Source organism: Anopheles coluzzii, chromosome 2, assembly GCF_943734685.1.
Source record: "Anopheles coluzzii chromosome 2, AcolN3, whole genome shotgun sequence".
Classification (NCBI taxonomy): domain Eukaryota; kingdom Metazoa; phylum Arthropoda; class Insecta; order Diptera; family Culicidae; genus Anopheles; species Anopheles coluzzii.
This window is the reverse complement of record NC_064670.1, coordinates 45661508-45676358: the sequence shown is the minus strand read 5'-3', so window position 1 is coordinate 45676358 and position 14851 is coordinate 45661508. Positions and strand designations below refer to the sequence as shown.

The 14851-nt window shown below is 43.4% G+C and overlaps 1 protein-coding gene across 18 annotated transcripts in view; it reads left to right on the top strand.

The window, feature by feature from the left end:
• The window catches only part of LOC120952998 (polypyrimidine tract-binding protein 1), a 225712-nt gene that overhangs the window by 190657 nt on the left and 20204 nt on the right, over nt 1–14851 (top strand). For 15 of the 18 annotated variants that reach the window (XM_040372637.2, XM_040372636.2, XM_040372635.2 and 12 more), the window contains 5 exons: nt 4442–4713; nt 4807–5115; nt 5195–5480; nt 5564–5793; nt 11384–11417. In XM_040372637.2, the coding sequence (XP_040228571.1) occupies nt 4442–4713; nt 4807–5115; nt 5195–5480; nt 5564–5793; nt 11384–11417 (1131 nt within the window). The remainder of the gene's footprint in view (nt 1–4441; nt 4714–4806; nt 5116–5194; nt 5481–5563; nt 5794–11383; nt 11418–14851) is intronic. The other 3 variants (XM_049606470.1, XM_049606468.1, XR_007452027.1) reach the window with 3 other exon arrangements.

Sequence of the window (14851 nt, the reverse complement as noted above, 5' to 3'; positions counted from 1 at the left end):
GCGTTTTCCAGCTGTTAGGGAATTGTTCATTCGCCGCTTGTGTGAGAGAGATCGCGAAAGCCGCTTACCTTTGCAAGTGGCAAACGATCCGAAACGATTCCCTCGTGTGTACACCGCCTCCATTCAGATTATTCCCAGTCCCGATTTCATTATGGTCGCTGGCTAATGAAACCAAATTTATAACGACACCACTTTTTTATGACTCATCATCACCACTATTCCTTTCCCGAGGAGTAATGTGTTTCTTTTTTGTTTTTTTTTCCATCCTAACAGAGAGTAAGCGGGCTCCCAATTGAGACCAATCGTTAAATTTACCACCAATTTACCGTCTTGGGATGGTGGATTTTATGACACTTTACTGTTTTAGAGGGTTTTTTTGCTGTTCTCCTTCGCTTTAACGCCTTCATCCTTTTAAGAGAGATTTTTTGTTCGCTATTTAAGGCTTTCCTTTAAGGACCGATCAGTACGAGTGGTTTCGCGTGCCTTGCACCAGCGAAGCTCACTGTAAAGGAGCATGTTTTTATATTGCCTAACTTTCAGGCGCAACTGAAGCACGGGTTTCCGTACTTCCATGTGCGTTATATTTGGTGCTCGCTCTCAATGTTTTTTTTTGTTCGTTCATTCTATAGCAAAAAAAGGTAACGATGGACACTTAAAGAGATTGATGCAGTGTACATCCAGCTGAACTGAACAGTTTGCGTGACAATTCATTTCACATTGAACGTCCTCGATGACTTAAAAACGCATTAAAGTAATGAAAAATAAGGAAGGACTGGAGGCAGTTGGCCCAAATCTTGCCTCAAACTTATGTTTGGGAAAAAAATTTTACAAAAGTTTTCAACTCGTCGGTAACGTTTATTATAAATCAACGAAATTATTGAGAAAACTGTTACCCCACTTCAGGGAAGTGTGCTTGTTAATGCTTTCTTTCTCCTTCAAATTTCGATGGGCGTTTCATGTGCTATCAAGATATAAGAAGTCGCATTAAATCTGTTTTCGTTAGCTTGACAGTTATGGTATGGAAGTGTTTTTTTCAATTATTTCTTATACTAGGCTGCACATTATGTGTAATTTTGGAAGAGTAGCAAATACCCAGCAAGAAAAATATGAAAAGAAAAATTGAGTGAAATACATTGGTTGGACGAACGTTTTACTTTCTCAAGTAAAAACGGATAAATTTAAGTATAATTTTATGTAAGAGATACCACTGTATAGTAAAAGAAGATCCTTCAAACCAGCCAAAAACAAGAATCGAACAAATGAATTGATTACCTTTTATCGCAACTTACCACCGCGTAATATTAAAGAGATGTTCGTTTTCATGAGTTTTCCTCAATACGTATCAACCACCTACACTTGGGAACATTCATTGTTCACAAGTTTGCGCCACAAGTGTGCGGTAGGTGAGGCTGAACTGTATACCGTTTGCAATACGATGTCATAGCTCGTTTTTCCACTCAATGAAATCTGGCAATGATAGACCGGGCCAGGCCAGTATGCGGTAATCAATAATAACTTAATCAAACTGTACGACACATGCCGTCACCGCAACGTCCTTTCACGGGGATTCGTACGATCAATCGTTGCCACCGGTCATTACCGAAGAGCGTTTGATTGGCGATAACGCAATCGTTCAAACCCTGTTGACGGAAGTTTGTGTTCACATCCTAGGTACACTTTTCAAGGCGTGCTATCTGTGTCTTTAAAAGAAAGTTAGATTGATTACATTACTTTTCTCACACATGTTTCACCATTTCTTAAAGTTTTAGGTTTTGCTGTGATTCTCTATAAACGTGTGACATGACATTACAGTTGAATCATATGACAGCGTTGGCAATTTGATTTATCAATGATTGAATTTTTAATAACATTAATTTCATCTCAATTCCATTGGAGTAATGACGAGGAAGGTTCACTGCTTTCCCCCGTTTCCTTTTGGCATTAGCAGTTTGATGTCATTTTTACCGTTTTAGAAATGGACATCATAATCATTATGATGTACGCCATAATCATCATCTGCTTTGCCCGCCTTCTATGGCATTGTTAATGGACAGATTAGGCAAAGTTGCCACTGATTAAATGGATGGTTTTGCATAATTTATTTGCGGAAAAGGATCAGGTAATGGAGCGTAGGCGCTAATGTGGTACATATTTTGATGGTGAGCGTAGTGTGTGTCCGCGTGATTGGATCATAAAATTTGCAGTGAATGTTATCACTGCAACAAAGAAACAAAGACACACAATACCCATGCATCCCATTTAATTGACTAAGCAATTAGCGGTTGTATGGGTGGTTTTTATGATTAATGGCCATACAACTGTAATAGCACAGATCTCATTTTTCAAAAACAAATTGGCAACAATATTTTGATGGTTATCAGTTGCTGTTAAATTTAACTCTACCATTGAGAGTTTGTTGTATTTTCGTGATTTTTTTTTTGCTCCATAAAATGGAACATTAATTTGAGTGGAAACCGTCTCTATAATGTCCATTGTTGGCTTGTTGGACGTTTGTTCCCTTCTGTCAATCCAAACAATCCTTGCCATATTTATTTGTATGAATAGAAAAACCTCGGTAACTTGAATTCCGGATCCGCTATTCGCTACCATCGTCTAGCATGCGTGTTTGCCTTCCCTGCTCTATCAGAAACTAAGCCTATCATTTTTCTACTAACCCTATCCAAAGGCCTACGGTTAAACGACCAACAAGCGCCACCCTTCCTTATCAAAAGCATTTCCTTAGCAGCCTGTCTCGCCGCTCAACGGAATCTGCATGGGGAGCAATGACCCAAACCCAGAGAATCCCCAAATGACTTATGATACCTAATCATGACGCAGGCCGTCACCTGTCGGTTAGAGGTAGTTTTTCTTTTCGCCCCTTTTTCTGCATCCTTCCGGCGGCGCTGCCACAGCAAAGCGTAGCCACAGGAGGTCATTAAAAATAATCTACTACATCCATCTCCATTCGCCGTTGGGTTGGGTGAGATGGATTCCCGTTTCTTTCCTTTGCCCTTTGCAACCCTGCTGCTGTGGATTTTGGAGCAACAGAACATGATGATCCTAGCTGTACACGAGGCTTGGGGAAAAATCGTTTGAAGAAATAGAAGCGAGCCTTGAGGCTGTGAATTGAAAATGAAAATTAATAACAGCTGCTACGGTACCCCGGGTCGGCCATGGACTGGAGATAGTAAAAGTGAAACATTCCCTCGTTTGTAGCACGTACAGGTGCAACAAAGTTTATCAAACACGTCCAATTCGAGCGACGGCCGATGCACAGTCGACCAATTTGAGCGTTTGATCTTATTATGGGATTGAAAAATGAGAAATTGCCGTTTCGAAACATCAGTGCTGTTGTAAATTAAACGAAGCGCAAATGCTGTTGTAATCCGATACTGTTTTTTAATCAACATTAACAGACTTTAAAGAATAGTTGCCATCGCAAGCGGATAAAATCGAGCAACATCATCAACTATTGATAAGGCGCGTGATAGGGTCGGTGTACAAAAAAAAAAAACAGGGAAACAAGGGCACATACACTTGGTCCGCTACCAAACCGTTTCCGATCCATTACGATAAATATGCTACTCCAAACGTTGCGCATTCTCCCTCAAGGTTTGCGTTAATCCACTTGAAATGAATGCGAAATTTCAATACGCTTTTCACTGCGTAGTTTATTTTTCACAGTAAAATCATTCCAATTCCTCCCGATCTGCCTGTTTCCCTTCCTCATCGGTTTGATCGTGGCGAGAGAAAATATAAGCACATTTTCTCCCAACCCCCCTCGACTTATGTATAAAATCAAAAAGCCGAAAATCATCGAGCAGTCGTGCAGCTGCGCGCTCCTCCAAACTGGTCACTAATTGTAGTAATTAAGAATCAATTAAATTATTGATAATTCATAATAACAAAATCGTGTTCGGAGGCTATCGACGGCATGCTGCTGCAGAATGTCGAACGATTGAAATCCTCCACGTACCGTTCAAATAAGCTGAACAGCAGCAGTTGGGCATTTTGGACTTTCGGTTCATTATCGCCCAAAGAGCATTGGGGGAACCGTCAACGGTACGATGCTATCGGATATAAATCCCCCCCCCCCCCCCACCGAGCAAAAATGATGGCCAAAATCCCTTTGCATATTACCGTACCGTGCCGGCACAAATTTACATTAACGCTGATTACTGAATGTGCCTTCGGTGGGGATAAATTAAACGACAGAGTAGCAATTCCGCTCAGTAAATCGAAGTATTCGAACTGTGGATGAATAAATATGCCCCGTTCGAATTCGAATTCTTATAGCGGCCGGCTTTTGGCGAGAATGTTGTCGATGTTATGTTCCATTTCCTTCCTTTTTAACGCTTTTTGTAGCTTTGTAGTGATGCCTTTCAATAATTAATAAACCTTTTCCCATCGTTCGTTCCACACAACCACACTCGCTAAATAGCGAAAACATCGCGCGTGGTGCACATCCGCAACATCCCGAACGAGGTGAGCGAAGCCGAAATTATGCAGCTCGGGCTGCCGTTCGGACGCGTCACGAACGTGCTGGTGCTGAAGGGCAAAAATCAGGCTTTCATCGAGATGGGCGATGAGACGGCTGCCTCGACGATGGTGAGCGTGTTCCACGCCAATCCGCCACCGCTGCGGGGCCGTACGGTTTACGTGCAATACTCCAACCATCGGGAATTGAAGATCGATCAAAACCATGCAATTGCGGTAAGTGCACTACTACGCTGCTATACTCCCATCAGAAAAAGGGCTCAGCTTCAATTTAACCCCCTCGTACCCGTTGATATGTCTTTACAACAGAACGTTACGAACGCGCTGCAAGCACAGGATCTCACGCAGTCACCGACCGGGTCGCCGTTGCCGCTATCGATCGAACATACCAACAGCAACTCGCAGAACGCCAGCAGCAACAACACGAACAACAGCTCCACGACACCGAGCAGCGGTGGTGGTGGTGGCGGCGGCGGCAGCGGTGCACCCAACACCGTGCTCCGGGTAATCGTCGAGTCGCTGCTGTATCCAGTTTCGCTTGACGTGCTGCATCAGATATTCCAGCGGTTCGGAAAAGTGCTGAAAATTGTCACCTTCACCAAAAACAACTCGTTCCAGGTATGCACATCAACAAGAGCAACAATTTAAATGCCGTGCCTAACACGTATGTTTGCCCGTTCTTCTTCTACCGATACAGGCTCTGATACAGTATCCCGATGCGCAGACCGCCCAGACCGCGCGAGCATCGCTGGACGGGCAGAACATCTACAACGGGTGCTGCACGCTGCGCATCGACAACAGCAAGCTGACGGCACTGAACGTGAAGTACAACAATGACAAGTCGCGAGACTACACCAACCCGTCGCTGCCGTCCGGTGAGCCGGGCAGCGACGTCATCGCGAGTGCCGGCGGGCTGGTATCGGCGAGCGATCTGCTCCTGCTGGCGACCGGTCAGCGACCGCAGCTGTCCCGCGACCGACTAGGTAAAGCCGACTTTGATAGCTCAAAACAATCGCCCGTCGATGTTTTCGTTGTTGTCAAGTAGCGTGCAACTTCCGTGTAATAGTCAAATTAGACAAATCTCCCTATTTTCTAGTGAACGGCTTAGCGACGCCGGGCGTGATGCCACCGTTCGGGCTCGGGCTCGGTACGCCGGCACTCGCGAGTGCCTATGGTGGCGCCCTGCCCAGCCTGAACGCGTTTGCGCTCGCATCGAACGGTGCCCTCGGAACGCCGAACCCAGCCAACGTGCGGGGACTCTCCAACGTGCTGCTCGTTTCCAATCTCAACGACGAGGTAAACCGATCTAACGTAGAATCTATTACTATGCATCCTGTCTCTATCTATCACTATCTCTGTCACTCTCTAGCTCCTCCTCTATCCTGTCTGTTTCTATCTTACCCCCATATAACACTCGTGTTTCCTCTTTCCTCTATACCTCCTCCTTGTCCTCTGTTTCTGTGTATTTCTAACTCTCTATCTCAGTGTATACGTCAAACGTTCTTGCTCGGTGTCTTTGATGGTCTTTTACCAACCCTTAAAGATGCTCGCCACTACATGTACCTTAATACACCCGATTTGTCACAGCTTTCCTAGTTGTCCTGATCCTTACTAACATACGCTCCTACTTTCACTCTCTACTGTCACGTATAAGTTTTGTCATGTGTTGATTTGTTTCACTACCTTCTATCTATACATCGTTCTGTAGAGGGTATCCTTCACTATTCCCCCTGTAAATGTATCATCTTACTTTCCTTGGCATCATTCTACATCCGCTCACATCACTATTTATAGTTTGTTTGTAACACTGTTTTATTAGTTTGCGTTTTTTCGTTGTTGTTTTTCATTCGATATCTATTGGATTGATTCTGTTTTCGTTTGTTCTTATTGTTCGTTTTTTGTCTATTATTTCTTCGATTTGGCAATATTTTCAAAATGTGGATTTTTTGCTTTGTTGGATGCATTGCCATTAATTTTTGTTTATATTTTCGTTACTACAGTAAATCTCGCGTTCTTACTTATTCGTTCGCTCATTCGTTTCGTCACATTTGTTGTTTTTAACTACTTGAACCCTTTAAGCTGTTGCATTTTAATTATCAGTTCTACGGCACTACCAACCTGTATCCGTACTATCCAGCTCGATGTTTTCAATGTCTGTGCTTTCTTTTTTTGTCAGTTGCATTTCCTAGTCCCTACTATCTGTATGGCTTTGTCTGTCACGCTTCGTCTCATAGCTGTTTGCATTCCCTTTTTGTCTTTTGTGTTGTGCTTCGTCTATAGTCTGCGTCTATCTTTTTTTTCTACATCCCCGAATGCGCCGGTTTGCCGGTAAATAATGGGGTATCCTTTTGCAGCTCCCCGTTCTCTTCCGACTCTGTGATTTTAGTTCCGCATTATTAGTTTCATCTTTCCGAACTGTTGCTGTTTCTCTGTGATCTTCACAAAGAAACCTTCTACCTCTGCTCTGTCGCTGTGCCCCTCCGAGTGTGCCGTACCGAGGTGATTCTATTATTTAACATCTCTCGTCTTCCCTTCTTCACTCGCCGCTGTGTCTATCAATCCTTCCTCCATTCGCCACCATAATAGCTTTCACCACTCTTACTGCTCTTTATCTTTCTACCATCCAACTCTTTCCAACAAACACACACATACAGACCTCCATAAATAGTCATCACTCTTCAGCAAACTTGACCATGGTGCAGTGAGTGGTGTGGTTGCACCGTGATGAATCCTGACTGCTTCACTGTTCAAGCCACCTGACCGCGCTAGAGTTATTGTTTGAAAACGAATGATATGGAATGAGGGAAAGGAGTGAATTAATTATCGCTTTATTATGTTTTCTCGGCTGCGTGCCGTCGTTGCCTGCAGCGGCAACAACCACCAGGCGTCTCCATTTCGCTGGAGTAAACGAAAAGCACGGCAATCATAATCGTTGTCCTGCAACCACGATCCATAGCGATGCAACAATTGGTTTAGAGCGTGAAGCGGAGCAAAAATCCCAGTGCCACAATAAAAACGTCACATTAAGCATGAAAACATACTTAAAAGATTAGCCGCAGAAAAAGCGATGTTATTTTCATTTTGACTTCAGCGCAATAAAATACCACTCTCCACATGGTGCGGCACGCTTGGTTGTGCGGTTGTGCTCCTACAATCGTTTGCCTGCAATAAACGACAAAAAAGGAGAACTGCAATAAATGGAACACACGGCCGTTGAAGCAAATGTTTTTGATTCATCGCACCCTCCCGTTGTGCGGGCAGAGTGTGATTTATTTACCCAAAAAGGTCTTCCCCGCTTTAAATTACCATCCGGTGCAAACGGAGTGTGAAGCCGCTCCCATCGTACAGCAATGCGACCTCTGACTACCAAGCTAAAGTTTCGCTCGTCCATCGTAGTGCAGCCAACGGCACTAGCTGTTGACTTGTGCCACAGCCCAACCGAAAGGGCGAATCCTTCCCACTTCCCGGCCATCTTCCCCCCCCTGTTTGTGCTCCTTCACACTACGCGCAACAGATTGAAGACGTTGTCGGTGGTGGTTCTGTTCGCCATACCGTGCTCTAGTTGTTCATGGTTTGTTTGAATGAAAACTTCCGCAAGCAAAGAATAGTGAATTGTTCAGTGATTTCTTCACCGGCTTCGTCGGATACGGTTTGAGGCGTGTTCGTTTACTGCAAACTGTCCATTTTGTCAGACAGCAAAAAGGCAAACGAAGTACGAATCAAAATGGGCCCCAGTCCCCTATTCTGTCCCGTCCGGTTCTTTTGTGGTCGGTGGCCAGTTACTAGCTGGCCCGAATGGGCAAGTTTGCATTTCTCGCCCCGGTTTTTTTTTGTGTGTGTTTTCCCCCTATCCCTACACTGTAGTCGTATTATTGTGGAATAAATTATCTTCTTTTATGGATTTCGATTTACATAAACGGATCCTCTTCTCTTCTCTAGCAAACCAACGCGATGGGGAATCCCTTCGAAGACTGTAGTACGATTTTCTCTTGTGTACGCTGCTCCGAAGTGGGGAAGGAAAATTTGTTCCTGCAGCAGCAATCTTCACCGCAACCGGAACGCTCTTTAACGCTTTCTCTGCTTTGGCAAACGGAGCGAAACTTTTCCACTAAAAACTAAAAGAAAATAAAAGCAACACATGAAAAGTTCGCCTCTCACTGTTGGGGTGTTCCCCGTGGTTGGTTGAGGTTTTTGCTACGAAGCTCGAATCCGTAAAGCGGATCCGCTTGCTTGCAGTTTGTACGGTCTAGCCGTGGCTGGGACCGGGACGGCACTCCGTTGTTGATGAACTTTACGATAAGCTGAGGGGCGGATGTTGCTGCCACTACTACCACCACTTTTAGGTGTGGATAAAATATTGTTCCAAGTAGAAAGCCACAAGTTGCTTCTGCTCTCTTGCTTCTTTCGCTGCTAGGAAACTTAGTGCCGCGTCTGCCCGCGTGCTTCACGCCGCGCGGGTGGTGGTAGAAGAGTGATGAGAGTTCCAAGCCGCGAATTGCAATCATTTTTATGGTTTTAAGGATAATAACTTAACAGTATGGAATAAGAGGAGGCTAGAAAGATGAAGATGATTCGCTTTCGATATTCTTTGCTGGCGTTCATTTTGGCACTTCTTTTTTGTGTCATTACTTGTGCCGATGGCTGTGTAATTTAAAATATACATTCAGGAAAAGTGTGATCCTTTTGGCAAAAGAAAGCTTGAAAATTAAAGGCAACGCTCTTTCATGTGGAAGGGAATTTGGAAAACACATTCTACACACTCCCTAGGATCCTTAAACTTTACGTCCAACTCTCTTCTCTCCATCTACCCGCATACTTCTCCCCCCTTCTCTCTGTCTGTCACTATTATTCACTCTGTATCTCTAAAATTTCCACTGTGATTCTCTCCTTCTAAAGGCACTGTATTTGTATACACTATCTTTCGATTTCACGCTTCTCCTGTATGTTTCTGTAGGTGTTTACAGGTTTCTTTCTTTTTTAAATAAGCATCATTACGAAATGACTGGATTTTATTTCCTCCAGCCACCCACCTCCCTACCTGAAGTAAGGGAAATAGGGAAAGGTGGGAGGTTATAAAAGGGAACTGCAATTTTATTTCACATATTTATCACACAGCGTATTGTATCTATCGTCCGCTCCGCGTTCCAAACCGAGAGAAGAAGCGTGACGGAAAAGACTGCCAGACACAAAATCGTCACAAAACAAAAGAATGTGCGAGTGTGCGCTATTATGCAGTCATTTGTTGTCCCTGTTCACGTTCATCCCAGCGGCCATGTTGCTCCGTGTCTAGTGGCTTCGCTTACAACACCCGTCCACACTGTCTCCGTTGTCGGCGTCTTTGCTTCTTGGTCGTTGGTACATCTTTTTTCTCTCCGGTCTCGCTATCGTCCGGTGTCGTTAGTCATTTCAGTTTTGGATCACCCCTCCATGGCTTACATTCGTTCAAATTCACCCTTTATGCTATTCAAAAGCTTCTTTAGAAAATCTTATCATCGGATCCGATTCGAAGGTGGTTGGTGTGAGTGGTGAGCCCGTCAAGCGAGCTGAGCAACACTGCCAAGGCGATAGGACCAAAAATACGCACACTTGTGAAAACAGAGGGCACTCATCTCAAGTTCCCTTTTCGAACACTGCCAATGGCAATTTATTTTCGTTCCACTCTCACCCCGGCATTTTCACTTCGCTGCTGCAAGATGGTGCACTTTCACTTCTCGTGACTCATTATCGTTTATTTTTATTACGTTTTATCCCCTTTTTTGCACGTCCTTCGAGAAGACCCGGGTGGAGTGCAGATAACGTGCGTCCATTAGCTTTTCCTCTTCATTATTTTTGCTCATTTTTAGCCGTTTAAAAATTCATTAAATTTATAGTCCTTTTCTTGCACGCTCGGTGCGAAGAGACGTGGTGGTCTAGTGGCGTTGGCTGTCCTGCCACAGTCGCTAGCTCTGTGTTTGGTTGGCGATGGCGTCGATGATGGTCGTTATACTGATGTCGTTTTATCTCCTTTGTCTTCTTGCTTTGATAAGGTTGTGCTGTTCGATTGTAATGTAATGTGCTATTGTTCTATAGCGCTTATAGAACGTCACTTTGCAGATCGTTGGTTATATGTGGAATCATTATAAATATTTCGTATCTATTGGAAAAGTTCTAGTTCTTGTTTAGTTTCAGTTGTTTGTTTTAGTTTTTGTTTTGGTTTTGTTTTGTTTTTTTTATTGTATTTTGTGTTCGTGCTTCGTTTAAAGTGGTTGGTATTTGTTTTGTACTAGTTTTATACGTTATTGTTACTGTGCCGTCTCTTTTGCGTTGTCTCTATCTCCTCTGTACATGTTACACTCTAGCGTTTTTCATCATTCGCCTTTTTATATGTGTCTACTTGTTTTTAGCATTCTATGTAACTCTATGTGTCTTACTGTATCCCCTATCCTAATCTTGTGTCTAACTATCTATTTGTTATCTATATCTAAAAGGATCTCTATCCTACGCCTTCATCTTTTGACGATTGACGGGCTTTGTCATCCATCTAAATGCTGCATCCAATCATCTTTATTTTGTGTTCTTACTACTTTGACACTTCCCAAACATCCTATCATACGTTTATGTTATTCCTATCCCTTCAAAACCTTTTTTTGTTTTGCACTCACACGACCTATGTCGGTTGTTTCACTTGAATGCATTCCTACACCTTTTCACCTTCCAAAACATTTTGAAAACAGAAAGCAACTGTGGCAAGATCGTTTGATTTTCTATTCCTTTATTCTTCCACACCGTAAACCCAGCCTCAAACCCCACCCTCTCTCCAGCTTCAACAATCGCGACGAAAACCATTTGAAAGAAATATTTCTCATCTGCTAACTGAATTTTTCTCTATTTTTCTTCTCTTCTGTAGATGGTCACGCCTGATGCTCTATTTACCCTCTTTGGTATGTCCGCACACATTAAACACTACACTTTCTAGCTCCATCGTACACAACAGAACCCAAAACAGAAACACGCCAACAGACACTACATTCGGTTGACCGTTTCACACTGACACGACACGCCTTCACTACCTTTACCCCGGCTACATATTGATATCATGAGTTTTGTTTTTGTTTTTATTTCTATTTTTGTTTATGTTTGCCATAATTTGCTTACACCTTTGTTTGTTTTCCTTATATATTATTCGTTTATTTCCATTTCCAACACTATTTATAATTTGTTTGTTTTGCAACAACTGTCTATTCCACACCTTTTTCACAGCGTCAGTGTGTGTGTATGTATGCGTGGTGTGTATGTTATTCAACTGGGGTTTCCTTTCTTTGTTAAAATATGTTTGCATTTGAGTTTCGTCAGTGAATTTCATTCAACCGCGGCGGATCTATTGACGCTTGCTTGTGTGCATTTTTGTGTGAGTTTTCAATTTGCTGTATGAAAGATTCGCTAGTCATGTACAAAAAAAAAGAAAAATAACTGCCATTTCACTCACAAACAGCAACCGCACGAAGGATATCAGCTATGTCTAGCGTGTTCATCTCGTACCTTTTGCCAAGACAGCTGTCTGAAAAATTGAACACAGATGAAAAGTGGGCGGCTGCTTTCGGCGTTGAAGTCTTTATTCGATCAGTGGAAAAGCGCTTTTCCACCTTAAAGCTTACGTTCGCCGGCGTTTAAAACCTTCGTTGGGTCATTTTTATTTAAAGCCAAAACTACTATTTTGTTTCTCTGTTTTGTTTTGTTGCTTATTATGCTCGCCTTTTCTATTTCTGTTTTGTGTGTCCCTTCCCCACATGATTCGCGACCAGTCTCGTTCAGCTTGAAACTTTTATCGCATTCATAATTCCCAAACGTCTCAAAATGTGTGGAGCATAATATGATGCGCCAGCTTTTTGTGAGTCGCAGACCGACGCAAAGGGAGCTTTGCACCGTGTTTATGTCTGTGTGTGTGTGTGCCTATAATCGGTTTCACACCGCCCGCAACTACATAAGCGCTGTCAGTTGCTTGTCAAATTTAGCGAAAGAGATCTACTTCACCACGTCACACCAGGTTCCCTGCCAACACCGGGCAGTGTGGTTTTATTCTTTATTTTCATCCGTTTCCCTGGCCCTGTCTTATGAAGCTCAGAAGAAAGCAAAAGTATCCGTAATGCTCCAGAGAATGCTCCGGAAAGCATGCCGTTTTCTTCCTCCGACTGTGACTGTGTGTTAGAAGCATATTTTTGGATTCTTTTTTACACAACACAGTTTTTTTTGTCTTGCAAATGTGCATGCAATGCTCCCTTTCCGAAGGCGCACAATTTCAGGAAACCATACGAGCCCAAACCCGAGGTTGTGAATATGTGTGTTGGCTCGGCAGGAAGCGACTCGTTAGCGTGACATCTACCGGAGCGATCCTTATTACCAGAGAAGAGGATGCCTTTTGGCTACCTTTTTTTTTGCATTGCCAACCTACATCTGGCCTACATAGCAGAGGTATGATGGCGGCGATGCCTGTTATTTAGAGAACATTTTCTGTTGTGGTTGACTACATTTTAGAAGGAGCGCTTTTTGCAGTCTCCCGTCACCATAAACCATTGAGGTTAAGCTTTTCGTACTATCGCCAACCACTGAAAGATCATATTTCTTACCTTTTACTACGACCCGTACCTGTTGTGTGCTATCCCATATGACCTCGTACGAAGGGCGCACGAGATTCGTAGGAGTTATATTACCGAAAGAAAGGCGAAAAAACGAATCCAATCCTTCAATCGATTACAGCACTATAGTGAAATGGTGCACACGATACACATCCTTATCCCTGAGGAAACTTTCTCATACCTTCTCAGACCTGCCAGGCACCAAATGCTATACGAGATTCGAAAGCTCGGTTCGATTTCGAAACCCTTTCTTCACCTTCATTGTCGGGTATGGGAAATTGAATTTGGACGTAACGCAAATGGAATATTACTTTTCCTTCCTTCCCGCGAGTGTCCTTTGCTGGTCCCCGAAGGTACCTGGTTGCGTCTGCTGCATATCTATTTGTCAAGAAACGAAAAGAATAAAGATTAGTGTACATTTGAGTGCGTTCGTTCGTTTTTTTTTATTCTTTTCTTTTCGATGAGCAACATTCATCTCCAACCCATCCTTGTTTGCTGCCAGTAAAGAGTCATGTAAAGCTATCAATCCGGTTGCTCGATCGAAGAAGACGCTAACGAGGAGACAGACAAATGAGAATTGCTTTCACTATTGATTGTGCATCCGCGCGCGCGCTTAAGGATAACGTATTTCATATTTCTTTGCGCTTCTTCTCTTACCCTTGTATCGATACGAACTGATACGTGTTGCATCCGACCTCTGCACTGCACTTGCCGGAAGTGGCGCTTAATGGCGTCTCCAAAGTTTGTGCTGAGCTTGTGCTGCACCAGCTTGCGCAAAGCCGGAAACTTCAAGATCAATCGTCCACTCGGTTCTCTGTAGATTTTTGCCGGTGTGTGTGTGTGTGGGTGCTTGTCGTCTTGTAGGTCCCAAGTTTTCCAAAGATCTTCAAACGCACAACACACCCCACCTCTTAGCTTGCGTTGGAAATTAATATATTCACAATCTTCCCAATTATGCAAACTTTTATGCTGATCGGTGAAGCGTGTCTAGCTGTTGCATCCCCGAAGAGCAAAGTGAACGATCGAGTTTTGGTTGCCATTTGAGAGAAGGGTGAGGGTGAGTGGTAGGGGCAGGACGATGGGTGGCCTATCGTTTGAGTGACTTTACAGGAAAAGCTACTTTCCTGGGCAGTTGGTTGGTGCACTCGGCGCCGAAGCGGCAATGGGTGGGCGTGTAAAAGTTTGTGCTGCAAAAACTTTTACCTCGAGCAGAAATTTTCTGCAATATTGGTACCCACATGGGTATTGGTTGTCTTATCGATTCCGGGCAACCTGGCCAATGATGACAGACAGGTTGGTTTTATCGAGAACCATCTTCTCGAGGTTACAGTTGTTAGTATGGAGAACTTTTTGGTCTATTCGGGACCATCCGGTTGATTCGGTTGGTTGATAGTGTGTGTCTGTGTGTGCTAACACAGAACGAAAATACGCTTATTGTACTGTGCTGGGATGATGAATTTCATTGCGTAGATTGAGTTATAAAATTCATTCGCAGGAAGAAGAAATTAAAGTGGGAAAGTTAAATTCGGGCTCAAGCAGCGCCCTCCTTCCCACCCGTAATGAATGTTATTAAATAAAGAAATAAAATCTAAGACGATACTTGGTTTTGAAGGATTTCTAACAGACAATTTTCCATTTTTAATAAAGCATAAAATAACCCCTTCAAACTGAGCCGATTTTTTGCCGATTATGCTCACTTTTATGTGCTTGCCAAGGAAGATTGTCATTACTTTCTTACAGCA